The sequence below is a fragment of the Anser cygnoides genome, chromosome 1 (genome assembly GCF_040182565.1).
Source record: "Anser cygnoides isolate HZ-2024a breed goose chromosome 1, Taihu_goose_T2T_genome, whole genome shotgun sequence".
NCBI lineage: Eukaryota > Metazoa > Chordata > Aves > Anseriformes > Anatidae > Anser > Anser cygnoides.
The window spans coordinates 193,345,007-193,364,760 of NC_089873.1; the positions used below are offsets into that span (position 1 = coordinate 193,345,007).

Here is a 19,754-nt window from a genome sequence, read left to right on the forward strand (position 1 = left end):
AGGGCCTCGATGTCCTTCTTGTAGTGAGGGGCCCAAAGCTGAACACAGCACTCGAGGTGCGGCCTCACCAGAGCTGAGTACAGGGGGAAAATTCACACTTGCTGGAGTTAATTTTGTTTCTATGAATTTCAGTTGGTCTATTACCATAAAATTCCTCATGAACATGGGGAGAAATCTTTGTTTCCACACAAGAAGACCAAATGCATGTCTTTTTGGAATTCCATTTGAACTGTGGTTTGCAGATTTAAATTAGACCGAAATTTTGTTAAGCTTTTGTCTCATAAGCTCCCTTTTCTGATGTAGAATAGAATGCTTAGCCTACAGACTCACTTTCTTAAGTACATCATATTCTGCTAAAGGTCAATTTCATTAATTAAGTTTAATTTACTATATATCAAATACCTACGTCAAGACCAATTTGATACGTCAGCCTACTTCCACTGACCATGGTAATTCTGCATGGAACATATTTGCTTACTTCTACACTTTGTTTGTAATATCATTCTTTTTGTGGTAGTAGAAGTTACGTGAGAAGGGAAAATGCAAAAACTGCTAAAAGATACATTTATCTAAACCATCAAATTCTCACTGTGTGATTAAAAAAAAAAACAACAACAAAAAACCAGAAAGGAAACAGTTCATATAAATCTATAGAGAAGGAAGTCTTGGGGGCTTAGTAGAGCTGTTCCCCACTTCATAGCTGTGTTTAATGGTAGAGGATAGAGAAAAGAGGTTCAAATATCTCATACTCTCTTGGGCCCAATGGAGGATCTTACTTAACATTGAAACTGCACAGTAAGAACAATACCATCCTGTAAATGAATAAAAGGTTGAGAAAATTAAATAATAATCCAAATATAATTAACTCTGGTATTTGCTTACAGTATTAGGTTAATTTATCTCTAGGCATGATTACGCATGTCCAATCACAAAATATTTGAGTAGGCATAAAATAATAATTACTTACAGGATAAGTGCTGCTCTTTCAAAGTACTCAATGGCTTTTTCACAAAACTGGGTGTCAATGTAATAGGCTCCAAGCCATTCAATGACCTCAATGTTTGAAGGGAAATACCGGTACGACTGACAAAATAGGAAAGGTGAAAGAAACACAATTTTACTGATAAACAACATCTTTATGTTACTTCTGGAATATCTTACTCAAGTGTTTAATTCCCCAGATGCCAAAAATATGCAATATATGAATGGAAGCAGTGTACTGTACGAACTAATCCTAAGAAGAAAAAAAAAAAAAGCATGCCAGGTTTTCTAATTACAGAATGCTTTTTAGAAGTTACCTGAGATGAGCCTGTCACATTTTCCATCTAGCCTTATTTGAAATACTATTTTAAACAGTTTGCAACAGCTAAAATGTTTACTTAGATCAGCTTTATATGTGAATAAGTTACCTAAACTGTTAAACAATGGTAACTAATACATGTACAATTTCACACTTAAGTCAGTCTTCAGAAAAACTAACCTAAAAGCATTCATTTCTATGAAATACATAGGTATGTAAATAACATTTTTGGATTCTTAGAAATTTCCATTGAAATAGGCGCCAAAATTATAATCACGCACAACCTACTAGTACTCAGAACTGCAACACAGACTTTGGTCATCCACACTTTACACAAAAAAAAAAAAAAAGAACTCTTGGCTTGCAAAGAAACTTCCTTTCTCCTGTTTCTAAAACAAAAGGATCTCTAGAAACCACAGCCAGTACCATAGACAGCTTGAAAGGAGAGAGGACACCTATCTTTAGGCAACTGTGTGTATATTACGTGTAACTGTACCATTAATGTATCTATAAATATATACCCATAAACACAAACATATATGTATAACCATATCCATTACACAGACATACCTTCCAATTAATGCTGCCAAGTTATGCACCTTTTAAAATCACATTTGTTATATCCATTTTTGATAATGTGTCTCAAACCAAATTTATATTGAAATTGTTAGGGGCCAACCGAAATAATGACTACAAGAAAAATGAAAGGTGGAGGGTCAAATACCATGTGGAAACACAGACTAAGTTTCTTCAGGATCTGACTACAAAAATTAGATTTTGCCAACTCTCTTGCCCCCTCAAAATCTCATTCTTTCTTATTTTGGGTAACATTTTGAATAGTTTAAAAAGAATCAATTGTTAATGTGATACACGAACATGTGACAACATTTTCTTTACTTATGAGAAAGATTTTTATTATGCATTGGAAAAATAACAAAAAGCAAGTACCTCGTAGTAATAATGAAAAGCTTGAGATTTATCACCTTCATTGTCATATAATTTCCCTAGCTTTGAAAGGACATGAGGGTCAGTTGGTACTACACTGATCAGCTGCATAAGCCACTCTATGGCTTGATTGGGATCGTCCATCATTTCATATCTGAGTTTTTTTTTCAGTCAAGGACTAATGATGATATTCTATTTTGATCTACTCAGAATTCCTATTGCTTTACATAATGTAACCCACACGCTGGACAGATATACCAGTCACTGTAGTATGGACATATATTGTTAACTTTTACACATTGGTTTCATAATTTCTTCAGCATCAGAAAGTATTTTTGTGAAAAAGAAATAATTCATAGAATCACAGAATGGTTTGGGTTGGAAGGGACCTTAAAGATCACCTCATTCCAACCCCCTGCCATGGGCAGGGACACCTCCCACCAGACCAGGTTGCCCAAAGCCCCATCCAGCCTGGCCTTGAGCACCTCCAGGGATGGGGCATCCACAGCTTCTCTGGGCAACCTGTGCCAGGGACTCACCACCCTCACAGTGAAGAATTTCTCCCTTTAGAGGCTGATCTGTCACCTTAAAAAACACCTTGGGCTTGGTTATCTTCTATGTTAGTCACTAATTTTACTTAGATTTCCTCATTTATAAGAGTGAAGAGTGAGAACCAGGAAATTTATTTGTAGCCTTCACGACTTGGTTTATTTTTCATAATATATAATTTTGACCTAAATAATCGATTACGTAAAACTGCTATGTTCAAGAACAGACTTTTGCCTGCAGTGAGATCTTCTGCTCTATGTCTAAGAAGCACAGCACAGACTGTACAATTCTGGTCCAGAGAACAGAAGCAGCTTTGGTTTTAATTATTCCTACAGCGTGCTCTCCCTTCCTTAGTCACCCCTAAGCTGCACAGCAGCTCAGATCTGCAGCACTGCGAGTTAGAGCTACTTCCCAACATGTTTTTCAATTTTTTGCTGCACCTTACCCTTACCCATCGTGGAAGAAGCTTGTGAGCACTGGTAGACAGCAGTTTTACACAGCAGTGGAGCACAGAAACTCTCACCCAGACAGAATTGGGAACTGTAAGGCCATTTATTCTGTTGTGAAATGGGCAAGGCAAGGAATAGAAACCACAGCCCTTTCGTATTTCTGGAGGTTGCTTATTTTACTGACTAAAATATATTTTTATTACCTTCATTACCCTTGGAAGTGTAGTACAGAAACTGGAATCTGTTCTGCCTTGGGGATGATTTTATTATGGTTTGCACATCCTCAGAAACATTGTTAAAGGAATTCATACTGTAGAATATCACTGGTGATGTGCAAAGCCAAAACACACCCCACCCCATGCTTGGCTTTCCAATCTGTTCTGCTTTTGCAGCAGTGGGAGACAATTACTTTCTTACACATACACTAGCCTGAAAACAGCCCTCCCAACAGAACTTCAATTTCATTAGTTATTTTTTCTTTCAGGTTTTACTCAACTGTGCTTACATCTGTGACACTAGTTTCATAATAAAATCAGCAGCATTTAAATAATCCAGAGCACACTTTAATACTGAGTGTAAATGTTTAACTATTCCCTGACACGCTGATGAATGCAATGCAAACAGTATTAACGTATTTTTCCACTTGCTTCATCAGAAATGTCGAAGAAGGTTGTAAGTTCTGTCCTTGTTTTTACAAACATGAGAGAACCAATCTATGCACGATCATCCTAGTTATAATGGACACTACAGTAAATTTTTTAGTCTCCTTGTCGTGACTAGAACACATATTTCAGATTAAATGAGTCTACCCAAACCACCATCACACCATCATCTACTAAAACCACCATTCCTTATGATAACCCAGAAAAAAGATACATGTTTGCTATTTGGTGAAGGACTTGGGCACTATTTCGAAGGATCGCATGGAGTTTCAGAAAACAATCCAAAGCTTCGTCTATTCTGCTTAACTTCTTGTATGTTAGACCTAAACAATAAAGGTTACAATACAAATGCAATGAGATAAAAATGTATTCAGCACATTAATTGACATGGTAATGAAGAAAAATAAAATAGGCACATGAAACTCAGCAGAAGTGTAACTGCCATGACATCAATGTACTCTATACTTGGGTCATCCTTGTAATTCCTTCCAGCTAGCATGACTTAAAATAATAGAGGCAAGGAGCAGGAACCTAATCAAAGACCAAGAACATTCTCACTTTCTGAACAACATTAATGAGGGCAAGGGATGGTTTTCAGGAGTGGAATGACTGTGATGGTTCAATAATGCCAGCGCTGGTAGGTTTTAGTAGATAGTAATATGTACAGTATTTTTTTAATATTCAAAATGACTTATCAATATCAAGTAATAATTGTAGATGATTAACATTTTTTTTTGTAGAAGAGATAGGAAGTTAATATCCTGCTATAACAAATTACTGAATAAAGTAATAAATTATAAATTAATAATAAAGTAATAAACAATAAAATAATAAATTTATATACAAGAAAGCCAGATTCTCAGAAACACTAGTATCACCTTTAGACAAAAGCTAAATCACAAAAGCACCTTTGGCTTACCAAGATTATAAAGTGCTTCAGTGCAAGAGGAATCATTCCTGAGAGCTTCCTTATAAAACTCAGCTGCTTTTTCATAGTCTCCATTTGCAAAAACAGTATTTCCTTTGTTAGTTAGAGCTGCTGGATTGTACCTATCAGAATTTACAGCTAAATCTGCATAGTTAGATGCTTGTGCCAATTCATTCTCCTATATGAACAAAACAAACATTGCATTAGTCATTTGTCAGTCAATCTCCTTGCAGCTCTGGCTTCTTCCGGTTACTGTAGTGGAATTTCAAAAGATTAAGAATGAAAAAATAATACATTCTTTAGTACTAAAATATTCCTTATGTATTTTTATAGGGCAGATCATCTCGTTCAAGTTTCAGGGAGCTTAACACTTCAGACTTGCCATTCTGTTGCATTCAGTCTGGAAGTTTTCTTAGCTGCAAAAAAGTACTATTTGTTTAAAAACAACAACAACAACAGCCCCACAAACCCTACAGATTTCATATGCAAACACTCCCGACTAACGTACATACTTCACATGTTCTTGAAGTTCAGCCATGGTCTTCAGGAGCTAAGTTTTAAATGCAGGTGATGAACAAATCACAAATCACACAATCACACTCCAGGCATACTTCTGTGGTGTGGGCATCCATCTCACTCCCTCCCAGCAGCAGCAGACAAGGGACATGCCCCAGACCACAGCCACAAAAGCATGTTCCAGAACAGCTCTTATGACAGGCAGTTTCTTGTTGTTTACACAGATTATTTAGACAAACACAAAAATTGCTCAAAGATCCAGAAATTGCTATATCAACTTTGGTTCTTCTTAACAGGTTTTGTTGAAGCAAACACTTACCAAATAATAAAGGAATGAAAGGTTTGTTGCAGCTGCGCTCTTTACTCTGCTATCCTTTTTTTCAAACATTTTTAAAGTCTCCAATGCCTAGAAGCAGTTCAGAAACAAGTTAATTCCCACTGAAGCAAACTTACACCAAATTCTTTCAGAAAGCACTGATAAATTACACAGTAATAAACATCTAAAATTACCACCTCATATAATCACATACATGATAATTACTACAGCTTGTAACACATGATTACAGACACACACACAAATATATATATGATATTAATCTTGGTCACAAAACTTAAATAGCATCAGCTATATACCACTTTTTATTTAGAATTTAGATTAGATATAGGTACCTTGAAATACAGATATCTGATAACAATTCTATATACATAGAAAACATAAGTTTATATTATTTGTTTTAATACAGCCAACAGATTAAAACTCTCACACCTATTTTTCCAGTTCTCTAAGTGAACACGAAAGGACTGAGTCTAAAACTCTTTATGAAAAAGATAAAAAAAATACATACTATGTAAAAATATTCAAGGACATGTAGGATTGGATTTCAACCTGAAGTTGTTTTGTGAAATATGATGAAAACACCTAAGTTTAGGAATTATTCAATTATGTGAAGACTGAGAATAGAAGATAAAGAAATATTTTACCCCCAAAAAAATAAAATTCATAAACTTTGAAATGAAGAAGTTCATGGACAAAAGTAAAGAAAAGGTAAATTTAATAAACTATCAAAGAAACTTTAATATCAGGGCTGCTTTTTTTCATTGACTATATAATAACATTTGTAACTGCAGACTAAACTGTTAAGAAAATCTTTCTTTACAGTAAATATTTGTATTAATTACACAAACTTGGAATATTACAGTGGGCCCAGTTCTGTTGCCTACTATAACACAGATGTGGCAACTTCAGTTTAGCCGTCAACATTTGCAACTCAAGTTTCCTTCTTCCTTTGCATGAAACCTATAACCCACTGTTTACATATCAAAATGAATGCATCACACCATATGTGGCATGCCAAAACAAACCAGAAGAAAACAAGTGTTAATTGACTGTCATCCATACTGTTTTTAGTTGCTTCACATGAAATACACAACAGTCCTAATGATGTGTAAAGCGACAAAGTATATAAAGCTAGTTGCAGTTAATGGATTTAGTGAACTACATTCAACACAGAACTATTAACTACTAAAGATCATAATATTCTCCTAACAACAGAAAACTCTCAGAAGAAACAAAGCAATTTCAACCAAAGAGAGCATTTCAAAAGTTTGACCGTACAGTTTGTGCTATCTGGTATGTGAGACTTCAGCTATGACAATTTCAATCTTTTGTATTTATTTGTGACTTTCTGCAAAAAGGGAATTGTCCAAAGTATTTACAGATATAAAACTGTATCTGAGATACCCTATTCCTAAGCACAGACTTGCTTCTTTGAGTAAAAGCCATGCATTTCTTACAGTGGAATCTTTTTTAGTGAAAGTAAGAGCTATATAGTTGAAAATCATTTTCTGAAAAGCCATTTCTTGTTGTATCTGATATGTTTAGCTTTGCTATTACAGCTAAATGGCACCTTTGACTGTAAAGACTATAGTGGATGTAATCTATTTTTCACTTATAATGAAAAGTTCATACGACTCTGAACTCTATTCACTTACTGGTAACCAAGCTGCAGGTCTCTTAAACCATTTCAGCAATTAGGAGCCTTAGGATGAAAATCAATAGCAAAACTCCTTCCATCCTTGCAGAGTGTAAGGGCTCTCTTTAACATCAACTAAATGAAATTTCTAAATAATTTTGTAACTTTTTAATCCCATCAATAATGTTTATTAGATTCAACAATCATAAAACAGATTGCCCTAATTATTCTTTATAACACGATTCCATTGTACCTAAATTACTTGCTTACAGAAGTTAAACTTGAAAACAGCTTGCCTGACTGAAGCAGGGTCTGCCAGAGATGTTAAGGAGCTGCATAACTAACTTACAGGCTTTTATTTTAAAATTAATTTTCGAAGTTCTTCTTTGAAATTAAGAAAACATTTTAAATATCCAATACACAAGCCCTTTCAATAATAGACTGCAGTCTAGATATACTGTGGGAATTTCCAACCTAAATTTATTTTATTTTTTTGTTAGGGCTATTTTAAAACAGTATTAATTATGATAAGCACATTAAGCCCATTAGAGTTACAGCAGAAATCCATTTCAGTTTTTCGGAAACTTAAACCTTCAGCCTAAAACTAAATATTTCAAGAAGTTTCCATTCCTGTTCTTCAGCCAAAGGTGTGTAGAGCAGGTGGTGAGTTACTAAGTATATGAACAAAAGACAGACTGGATGAATGTAACTGGCAGCTGCAGTTAGAAAAAAAAAGACTCTGTGCAATTACCATTCTGTAGTCCCACTCTACTACCAAGTAGTTCCAGTGCAGGTTATAGGTCTTCTACCACATAATCTAGGCAAAAAGTGCACCTTCCCCATTTACTCCAAACCTCCAATGCCCTTCCCTCTCCCTGCACTGAAGTACTCCACAGGAACATCATCAACAAACTCTGTATCTGCTTTTATCTCTGAGAAACAATTTTTATACCCTATATTGGATACTAACTGGAGACTGTGAATAAAATACCATCCAAACAGTGAATTCTTGAGATCATATTACTCTCTACCTACCTGTACATCTCTCACTCTCCAAAAATGATCAAAAAAGCTAAAGCCAAAATTTTCCAAACTCTCAGAGTACTTTTCATATATATATATATATATATATATATAAGAAAAGCTATCTGTCAGACATGCAGTATAATAAAAGGATACCTTTCTTGCTATATCTACAGGGAAGGAAAAGAGGACAGGGTGGGGGTGGACAGGAGCAGCTCAGGAATCCAGAAGAGCTTAAATACAGAGAAAGGAAGGTGGGCTTAAGTTAAGCACATGGCCCTGTGTGCATCCTTCCAAGCTATGGGAAGGTGAAGGCCCTTAGATGACAGAGGCATTCAGCTTCCACTATAATTTTGCTGCATACGATTCTCTCTATTTCTTGCCACTTGTACAACCCACGGGCTACTATATTCCTTCTCGTTTATTCAACGTTCCTATCATTGACTGTATTGAACAGTGCATGTTAGAAGGAAATTGAGCAAATCCTGTCAGATATCTGACTTGTGCAGATAAAGTTGTTTTCCAGCTGCTATCATTTCTAAACGAGCCTTTTTCACATGATGAAAATTTGGTATTATAAATTGTACTAAAACCTATTAAAAATTTCATTAAGAGCAAAAAATCAATTTGACTTAAAATAAAACAATATAAGGCACATGAACTTAGACAATAACAAAAACTTACACCTGGTAAATTGCAGTATTAATTTATACAACTTCACTGGCAATTTATAAGTGTATAAAAGGAAAGGTATAGCTAACAGCCTACTGTGCATATTAACAAGAGATTAGGGATAATTTCTACCATGAGAGCGATTCAACATGAAATTCAGTGGCAAAGATTTGTCTATAATAGCTACTGGATGGATACTGGATGAATAGCTACTTACATGGCCAAAAGTTACTTCACAGGTATACTTAAAAATCTAACAAAGCAACGAATAAGATGCGTGTAACAATATCTATGATACACACTAAAATCACAATGATTTTGGTAGCTTCATCTTCTGAACTTCTGCCAGTTAAATTTTGAGCAATGAGCTATGCTTTTACTTGAAAGCAGCGATACTGTGTCTTTTCTATGACCTTCCTCACTTGCTATTGTATACTGTAGCTTAAACCATTATAGTATCTTTTCAGTAATGGTAATTCATGTAATGGTGATTCATACTAGTTCTCTATGCTCTCTAGGCAAACAATCTTTTATGAGAGATGTAGAACTTTCCAAACTCCCGAGCAGACAATTTAATTCCAGTTTGTATTTCAATAGCAGGATAGGAAGGCTGACCAAAGTTCAAGGTGACATTAAAATATTTTAGGTAATGCTGTGATGCACAGGTAGAAGTGAGAATAGGATAACATCAACAGTATTGATACATACGAAGTGCGTCTGCAAATATTTTGGTGTTAAAGTCAACGTAACAGCGAAAGATTCAGATCATACTAATGAAAATAACCTCCTGGCTGATTAGCAAACTGCTCTTTAGGCTCCAATTCACTGTACTGACTACATTTCCATTAACTGCAAAGCGAGCTTAGACACCCAGTGAAGATAACTAAAAGTAGGTGTCTTAATTTTGAAATGAACTCCGTTCACTGTAACTTCTATGTCAGAAATTTCATTTAGATGAAACTCATCTCTTGGCAATGTGTTTTTATGAAGTTATTTTACTGAGGAGCTTCAATATAATTATTGGGCTTGCCCAGATCATTCTTATCCTTGCTGAAAATCATGCAGTGGCAATGTAAGATGTCTTTAACAATACAATATTAAAAAAAATATATTATTAAAAAAAATAATAATGTGAAAAGTTGCTATACCTGGTTAAAATCCTGTTGCCTCAAATAAGTAGTGGCTTTATTTATTTCCAGGTCATTGGCTAACTCTACATAGTGGGAAGCTTTCACTACTTCAACACACCTGCAAGAGAAAGAAATCTGATAAACAAAATGCATCTGTGCAAATGCCACTTTGTTACATACTTTTGCTGCCAATTCGCTTTCCAAATGTCCTTAGCTATTCCTTCTTTACAAAGGCAAACAGCACTTTGATTAAAAATATTTATGAACACACTTTGTTCCCATAATCAACTTCAGTAACTCTGTTCTCATTATATTTAGGCCACTGAATGAAAAAAAAAAATGTTATTTTCCATCACTGAGTGAACTTTGCAATACTGATGTCAAATATTGACCTAAACAGATGCTGGATAAATTACTCAGTGCTTGGTCTTGGATTCCATTCTTTGAAATGGAATCTTGGTTCCGTTCTGTTTTTAGATTTTTTTTTTTTATGTCAGAATTATTACAGCAAAATAGCACTGAGCTCGGGACACATTGTTTGACCTGCACTAACGTACGTTCTGTGAAAATACTCACATATTTTGTGTATGTTATCTATAATTAATATATCTGTGAGTATTTTCACAGAAATATGGAGGAAAATAGGGACAATATGCAAAATAAAAACATAGAAATAACTCCTAAAGTAACACTCAGCCTTTATATAAAGCCTTATTATGCTTAACTTCACACTATTGTTTTGGGGGAAACTCCTTCTTTGGACAGGTTCTCTCAGCTCATTTTTCAAGCCTGATCTCCTGTTGTGTATGATACTACCAAACCCATAAAGCAGCTTTGTGAACAGATGGTAGACTGTGTTCCTGAGCTACATAATAATAAAGTCATAATCGTAAACTTCTTTCTGCTCATCCCCCAGTTACTTTTGGCTTAGGGTCTTCTGCAAAGTGAGGGGAAAACAGAATGGAGGAGACAGTTCAGATGTTCATTCACAGACACCATCTTTTAGAGTTTGATGTGGTGTATTTTAAAAATACCTAATCACTTGAGGCAAGACCTTTTTTTTTTTTTTTGATTGAATGTATATACTGGTCTCCTAAACTGTTCGGAATTAAGCACACAATGTACAACTTTCTGTGATACTTTAATCCCTCCCACTTTCCCTAAGTGGTGGAAAGCTCTTTTATTTTAATAGTTGGCTAATTTGCCAACAACAGTTTAATTTAACAAACTGCCAGCTTCTATAATTGGGTTGGCACATGGATTGTCACTATACAAAGTATACAAGTGCTTTCTGACACTGGAGGAAAAATTATACTGAAAGAAAGGCAATTTCTGCAGAGGTCTGTAATAACAGAAAGGCCCCAGAACAGTTTTCAACTGTTCCTGTTACTTCTAACCATAAAATGCAGAGATCTATCTATCCGTCTGTTCCTTATGATGACAGAATAGTCTCAAGATTACATCACACTTTAAGAACTCTCAGTAAGAAGTTATGACATAGAAAGAATATTTGTCCCCGCTTTATTTTTGTGAAGAAAATTAATCTGATTAAAAGCACATTTAATATTCAGAGGACTCATGGCAAACTGTAGTACTTGGAAAACCAAACTCAAAATGCTCGTTAAACTAACATTTACAACTTCTTTACAGGGCTTGAATACTTCAGCCTAGGAGAGCGAAGAGTAAATCTGTCCTGATATATGCAAAACAATCCCACACATCTCACCATTTAGTTGTTTAAATAACAGACATGAAAGAGAACATTTTACTTCACGAAAAGTATTTTGTGGATAGCACCAAGGAAACTGAGTATCTGACAAACTGTGAAATAAGGGAAACTTACTTGGTTTTCATGAAGAAAAACCAATATACGGAACAAACAAATCAGACTTACTCAGCAACTGCTAAGAAGTTATAAAGCAACAAAATTATTTTCACAAGACATACTGTTCTGATAAGTCAGAATGGGAAAAGTAGGGAAATGATTGGATTATAATGATTATTAAATCATCAAACACCACCTTGTGGGCTGTGGCGGACTAAACATGTCCTCAGCATGAGAGATTACTTCATACTCCTATAAATTGCTTCATTAATAAATTACAGTCACAGGACCTTCAAATTTTGAAAATATTGCTAATTGGCCAAAAAAAAAAGTAAAGGCAGGAAAGTTCCCTTTTCGTATCAAACTTCCTTCAGTTCCCTACCCTATTTTTTCAAACATTAAGAAAATCTAACACTGAACTTATCTGTTAGTAATGCTGTGTTTGCAGATTCATTTGTGTACATTACCTTCCAATAAGGTTACAAAAATACTTAAAATATCAAAATAGGTCCTTATAATAGAAAAATTTAAAAGTTAACAAAATAGCTCAACAAGTTATACTAATAATTTTTATGCTGTCATTATAGAAAGTGTCTTTTTTAAAGAGTATTCTGTAAGCTGTAAATTGAAAAATAAACTGGATATAAAATCCAGAACACTAAACTGTATCACCAGCCTATCACTGTGCTTGTATATATGTTAAAGAAACAGTAGATGAAGTTTACATTTAGAATCATAGAATGCTTTGGGTTGGAAGGGATCTTATAAATCATCTAATTCCAACTCCTCTGCCAGAAGCAGAGACCCCTTTATTTACAAACACTAAGTTTACAAATTAAATGCAACTAAACGTTTCTAGTAAGATTTAGATTTCAGTAGTTTTATATAACGACTTTGTGGAGTAATGAGAACTTCTTAGGCACCCCAAGTCTTCCCTTTGCTATCTGCTACCTTACCATAAGGAATTGTGATTATTGTCTTCTGCAGCGCGTTTGCAGGTCAAGACTTTTAATAAGTTCTTGAATTGTCAAATTTATTTTCGAATGTAATTGAATTTTACAAAACTCCCTTTGTGCTAATACACAACAGTTCAAAAGGTATAATTAACAGTTGAGTTTTAGTAATGCAGTGAAATTCCTTTTTTTTTTTCTTCCCTCCAGTGGATTATGGAGGCAAACTGAAAACAGCCTGGACCCTGTGCTTGAGATGTGCAACAAATTGTATTTTCCAGACTCTTCAAGTTTGTGAATCTGGTCTAATAACCAGCACCAGAGACTGACATATGGGTTAGACAAAATGAAGGCCTGCTTAACTCTTACCAGTCATAGCCAACAGCAAAAGATGTTTCAATTACTGGTGCAATCAGTTTAGCAGCTGTCATGATGTATTCCTCTGCCATGGATTTCCTAAGGAAAAAGAAAAAACACAAACGTCACCATTTCAAAACCATGTATGCAAAATATAACCAAATCTTGTTCTTGCCTTTTCCTGCACTTGGGACATTCTGAAAACTCAATCTAACCAGTCCCTGCTAACACCACTGCCCTGTATCTTCACAGTGCTCTCAGTTTTTCCTGTTTTCCTTTCACTGCACACTGTAGTTTTACTTAAAAAAATAAACAAACAAAACAAAACAAAAGCTGCAATTTTATGCTGTGTAAACCATAGCATATGAGATAGATGTTTTATTTCCCCTTCTGCATTAAACCCCTATTTTATATTTTTTTTTTACAACTGTAGGACACTAAACTCAGTGATTCAGTTGGTTCTTCCAAACACGTTCTTTCTTAAAAATTACGAGGACACTTTTATATCAATAGCTGTGGACACACAAGAAGATTGGTAATGCTTTGAGGAACTAAAATCCATGGCATCAGAGTGAAGAAAGAACAAACTCCACTATTACCTCTCACGTTCTATTTGTCTTAAACTGTCATTTTTAATGGCTTCAATCAGTAGATTAGTATGTGGATCATCCTGGATGGGGACAAAACAACTGTAAGTAATTATGCCAGTATACATGCATTTTAATTATTTTATAGACAATTTGACTGCAAACATAAACAGATTACATAGTCTACAATGTCAGTTATTTACTTTTCACATTTCAAAAAGCTGACTTCAATTTAAAGTAGTTTTAAATCTAAGTACAAAATCTGAAGTTTGACATTACAACTACTTTCATCCTGTTTCAGTGCTCAGCCATGTGGTCATGAGGAAGTTCAGATTCCAACAAATTCTAAGCTAAATTAAGCATCTACAAACTTCACTAAAATCTTCCTTCTATAAAATACACTACGATATTACAAGTTTTATTATCACTCATTTGAGATTACTTGCATTAATTCACTCATTGCTTTGCTCCTTTTATTTTAGGTTATAAATCATTTACTATCATGTTAGGTAACTAAAGGAGGCAAAGCAATGAATGAGCTATGTAAGTCAGCCAGATGAATTTCAACAAAATCTTTAATAAAACAACTGTGAGGTATGGACATCATGTAAACCCTATCTTCTGAAAAAAAAAATAATTGAATATTCTCAACATATTTTACATTTCTGAGCAGTACTGTCACGCTTAATTCATTCTACTAAAAAATGTAATTTTAGATATGTAAATACACATCAATTTACATATTCAGTATCATCAAAGCATTCAACATCTCTTCCCCTTTCTCCTGAATTACCATATAAAAACATAGTTTATTTTGTTCAAACTTACATTTGTTGAAATGTATTTGTCATCATAATCCACTTCCAAGGGAACTGCAATCAGTTTTTGGAATGCTTTTTTCATTTGTTCACTGTCTCCAATAGCAAAATAACATAGGATCAAGTTGAAGCCTGCCTTCAGATTTGGGGACATGCTCATTATATGTTCAAAGGAAGAAATGGCATCAATGTATTGGCCAGTTTTAATAAATGCAACTCCAATATTTTGCATTATATTAATCCTAAATAAAGAAATCAGAATTAGATTACATTTTTAACTATGACATTGTACTCAAAACTTGCATTTCAGAACCCTAATAGCATAAACTCACCTCATCTCTTTGTGGACACTAGGAATCTGGTCTAGAGCCATACGGTAGAATTTGATAGCTTTGGAATAGTTTCGTTGTTTTAAATATATATTTCCCATATTGACCTTCAGTCTACCTATCATAAGAAGTGAATGAGTTACAGTCTTTTAAAGCATAGTTAGAGTATTTTTAAAAATTGTTTCAAAGGGAGAGCAGAACAACTTTTTAATAAATTTGTCTTCATTATAGGGTACCAGTATTCCTTTAAAGAACCCCTGCAAGGAACAGCCTCCTGGTAACTTTCACCCAGAAGGAGTTAAAGCAGTAGTGAAGTCTAAAAAAGAGCTATCAATGTAAGATGTACATCTGATTTTGATTGTGAATTGAGGAATGAGTAGAAATTTTTTATAGTGCGCTCCAAGAAGGCAGCTGTAAATAAGCATCTCTGAGAAAAAGCGAGTGGAGTCTGCAGAAGTCTCAAAGATGTGCGAAATACTGAAGGAAGATTTTAGAAGGGCAAGTTGAGTCAAAAGAGAATAAAATAGTATTAGAGCAGACAATGTAGCATGTTCCATGAGAAAATCATGTATTTGACTTTACGTTTAGCTTAGCTCATGGAAAGCAAAGATTTCATGAGCACAACCCCACTAAATGAGAGCAGGTCAGACAGTGTGTATCTGCCAGTCACCCTGGCAGACATGAGAACTGAGATCTCTGTGAGTCAACACAAGGGAGAGGAAGTCCTGATTTAGAAAGCTTGGCTACCAATTTTAATTCATTTTGGAATGTAACCTACCTCCATTGCTGAACATCTTATTCTTCACTATAACTTGATAAGTATTCAGTGCTTCAGCATACATTTCATTAGCAGCATACTGACTAGCCAGATTGAAAAGAACCTATCAAAAAATGGAATTATAGGTACAAGAAAATAAAAGTTCTCTCAACAGTAATAAATTTGAGTTCATAGCAGACAGTTTCACATTAATTTTACCTAAAAAGTATTGATTTCATTTTATTCTTTTCTTTTTTTTTTTTTTAACTTAACTACGAACAAAAATCATGCTACATAAAGACAGTGTTATAATGCAAGGTTATTAGAAGCATTTGTTTAAGACAATACTCAGAAACTATGTAATTTATGACCAACAACGTGTGGAAAACTGTCCTACTATCAGTGGTCCCTCAGTTTACGGAGAGATAATTTTTTGAACTGTTGTTTCAAAACAGAAGTTCCATTGGGGTCTGGTAAAATACTTAAACATTTTTCTGCCCAGCTTTACTCTGAACTTCACTGTAAAATTAATGACTGAGTCTGCCTAACCTGATGTATTCATTGCTTATCATTTTCTCTACAGCAATACCTGGAGTATAACCTTAAATTTCTCCCGAATATTTTTATTTATGTTGTAACCTTTTTTTTTTAAAAAAAAAAAAACAGCAAAACTACTAATTTGAAAACCAGAAAGTAAATCTAAATATCTGCTTTACAAGTCAGGATATTAATATGTCCTTTTTCACATAATATATTCCCTGACACTTTATGGTTCAAAATAAAGGCAGCGTCTGTCTGATCTCTTCTGCTTTCTTCATTATATTTTCTAGACTTGTTTTTGAAGCATGGGGTTTACATTTGTTATATTTTGATATTTTAATATGCATGCTTTTTATGTGAGTAGGTGGCTGGAATTAATGTTCATGGGTGCAGTTCTTCAATTAATGTTGACTATGTGGTTCCTGTGGTACTCAAGAGGGCATAGACTTGCAAGGGAATAGATTTGATAATATATATGGATCTTTGCAATCCAATATTAAGTTTTTAACTTTAAGAAGTCATTCACTTTATAAACTTTTTTTCTTTTTAAATTTAGACTGTATCTGATCTGAACACGCAGGGAAGTGGTGAAGTCCCCATCCCCCCACCCCTGGAGGTATTTAAGATGTATGGACGTGGCACTAATGGACATGGTTTAGTGATGAGACTTGGTAGGTCAGGTTTACGGTTGGACTTGATGACCTTGAAGGTCTTTTCAACCCTAAATGATTCTATGATTACAATAAACTCACTTAGCAAACACTGAAACATCATTAATAGGTTAGCTACCAACATGCCTCAGTCACTGAAGATTTCTAAGCGCTTACTGAGTATGTGAGATCTAAGTTGATGTTTTCTGGAGTAGAAATTTGTTCACGTTGTCTCACCAATACTCTTTCCTTTCTTCCAGCTTCTTTTGCTTTTTCCAGAGCCTTAAATAAATGACCAAAATTTAGTGATGCCTTGAATCTTACTAATCCAAGACCACAAAAATACATTCAAAACAAGTATGAAAATAATATACTCATGTCCATTTTCTTCAGATGCTCAGACTGCACACAGTGCTTGAAAAGTAGCACTATAACCCACAGAAAGGTGTTGATTGGCTATAAGCAGACATACTGTTGTCTAAGTCAGCTTAGCTGTAATAGTTTTAGAGAAGTATAGTTACACTGTGTATATGTACATATGCCATAATCATAACTGTAGGAACGTATTAATCATAGATTTGAAAGGGGGAAGGGATAAAACCAGGCTCCCCAGTGATAAGGTATGGAATAGCATGCCAAAATTTGAGGAACTGCATGTTAGTGAGATCCTTCAGGCAGCTCCATGAGGTGCTGGGTACAATGAGGCACGTTTGAAATGTTTGTACACCAATACACGTAGCGTGAGGAGGAAGCAAGAGGAGCTAGAAGCCTTGGCTCAGTCCCAGAGCTACGACATCATTGGCATAAGTGAGACCTGGTGGGAAGAGTCCTGCAACTGGTGTGTTAGGATGGACACAGGCTCTTCAGAAGGGACAGGCAGAGCAGGCAAGGGGGGGTAGTAGTGCTGGATGTAGTGGAGGGGTTGGACAGCATGGAGCTCGCAGCTGGCAATGACACAGCTGAGAGCCTCTGGGTAAGGATTAAGGGACAAACAAATAAAGCAGATGTTGTGGGAGTCTACTACAGACCACCCAGCCAGGACAATGACACTGATGAATTAGTCTTTAAGGAACTAAGAGATAACCTCTAGATCAGCCCCTCTTGTCCTTTTGGGTGACTTCAACTTGCCAGATATTAACTGGGAAAATCACACAGCTGATACATCAAGTCCAGGAGATCCCTAAAACACCTTCATGGTAACCTTAGTACAGGAACTAAGGGAGCTAACTAGGATTCTAGATTTGTTGCTTGTAATCAGAGAGTGTCTTGTGAGTGAAGTGGTGATTGATGGACATCTTGGCCATTGTGGCCATGAAGTAGTTGAGTTTAAAATCTTTAGTGGTAGAAGGAAAACTGCCACCAAAACTTCAGTCCTGGATATGGGGAGAGCAGACTTCAGGCTGCTTGGGGTACTAGTTAGTAAGGTCTCCCAGTAACCCAGTAGTTTAGGAGCTAGAGTTGGCCAACCCAAAGGATATGGAAAAAAGTATAAGCCTTGTCCTAAAAAGTAAGAGTTAGAAGTTATTTTGATACACAGGAACCCAACCAAGGTTGGTGTGCTTTATTGCCACTGTCCTGTGAAGGGTACTAGTGTTTGCAATTCAGGGTGTGCTTAGCTTGGAAGGTCCCCTTGTCTGAAAAACTGCAGAGAAGATGAAGTAATTCATTTTGCTGCTAATCCCTTATGGCGCAACAAAAGCAATATAGTAAGGGTCTTCCATGTGCTACAGCACCAGTAAATCCCTGACAGAGAAGGCTACTGTGGAGGTGGATTACATGCAATTGACCCTGGTGCTAAGGATCAGTCCTGGATGAAAATGACATTATCCAAAAGGCCTGAGTAATACCAAGAAAACAGAATGCCACTCAGACAAGATCCGTACATATCTGGGGATCAATTTTTGCAAAGATGGTTTTTACATGCCTGATATGGAAGAAGGGTCTGCCATTTCCATAGAGTCCATATGTTAAACTGGACTTATCTGTGCCGGTTATGATTAACAGATTAGACCTATATGAAGAGGCCAGTGGAGATATGGGGAAAGGAGTCTTTATAACACTGAAATCCTAACAAATACATACATAACAATAGAAGTCCTATCTTTACTGGGGGGCAACACAAGCTATCACTGTATTGGAAGAGTCATAAAATTAGAATGAAGATGATTTTAATAATTTGAAGTGTTTGAACCCCAAACTAATTCGAATCATCTAACTATGCAAATTGTGCTTCAAATAATATCAAAAGAGAAATGAAATCCAGAAAAAATACCAATTTCAAGTCTCCACAGCTGTTGGCAATGCAACTTTCTTCAACCAGTTCATTCACTTTTTTTTCTAACTGCCTAATCTTCTCTTCTGAACTAAAAAAAAAACACAAAACACAACAACAACAAAAACAAAACAAGAATAAAAGGATTGATTACCACCAGTAATGTAATGGCAAACACTAAGTTTTTATGCAGGATACTCTCAATAAAACAACTCAGTGATGTATCAGGTCACAACTAACCGATTTTCCCATCAAAGAAAATATAATGTGAAACTATGCCCAGAGAGAACCCTCCAAAGGTATCACATTCATACACACAAAGACCTAAGAAAACACAAATCCTCTTATGAGAACATGACAGACATGCAAATTTCATGCACCCAATTTGTTGAGGTGAAACAACAACAGAACAAGCAGATTAACTGGTGAAACTTCCAAATCAAATATCTTGTGAAACAAAATATTGTATTAAAAGCAATTAATTGAAACTCATTTGCATAGAAAACTTTAGAGCATAGCTTG

The 19,754-nt window shown here is 35.2% G+C and overlaps 1 protein-coding gene across 4 annotated transcripts in view; it reads right to left on the reverse strand.

The window, feature by feature from the left end:
- The window catches only part of IFT88 (intraflagellar transport 88), a 51,760-nt gene that overhangs the window by 21,269 nt on the left and 10,737 nt on the right, over positions 1-19,754 (reverse strand). For all 4 annotated transcript variants that reach the window (XM_066989775.1, XM_066989776.1, XM_066989774.1 and 1 more), the window contains 13 exons: positions 19,233-19,323; positions 17,138-17,242; positions 15,788-15,894; positions 15,017-15,127; positions 14,695-14,926; positions 13,879-13,949; positions 13,292-13,378; positions 10,166-10,265; positions 5,669-5,755; positions 4,825-5,011; positions 4,120-4,228; positions 2,249-2,399; positions 968-1,083 (listed from right to left, as the gene is read on the reverse strand). In XM_066989775.1, the coding sequence (XP_066845876.1) occupies positions 968-1,083; positions 2,249-2,399; positions 4,120-4,228; positions 4,825-5,011; positions 5,669-5,755; positions 10,166-10,265; positions 13,292-13,378; positions 13,879-13,949; positions 14,695-14,926; positions 15,017-15,127; positions 15,788-15,894; positions 17,138-17,242; positions 19,233-19,323 (1,554 nt within the window). The remainder of the gene's footprint in view (positions 1-967; positions 1,084-2,248; positions 2,400-4,119; positions 4,229-4,824; positions 5,012-5,668; positions 5,756-10,165; positions 10,266-13,291; positions 13,379-13,878; positions 13,950-14,694; positions 14,927-15,016; positions 15,128-15,787; positions 15,895-17,137; positions 17,243-19,232; positions 19,324-19,754) is intronic.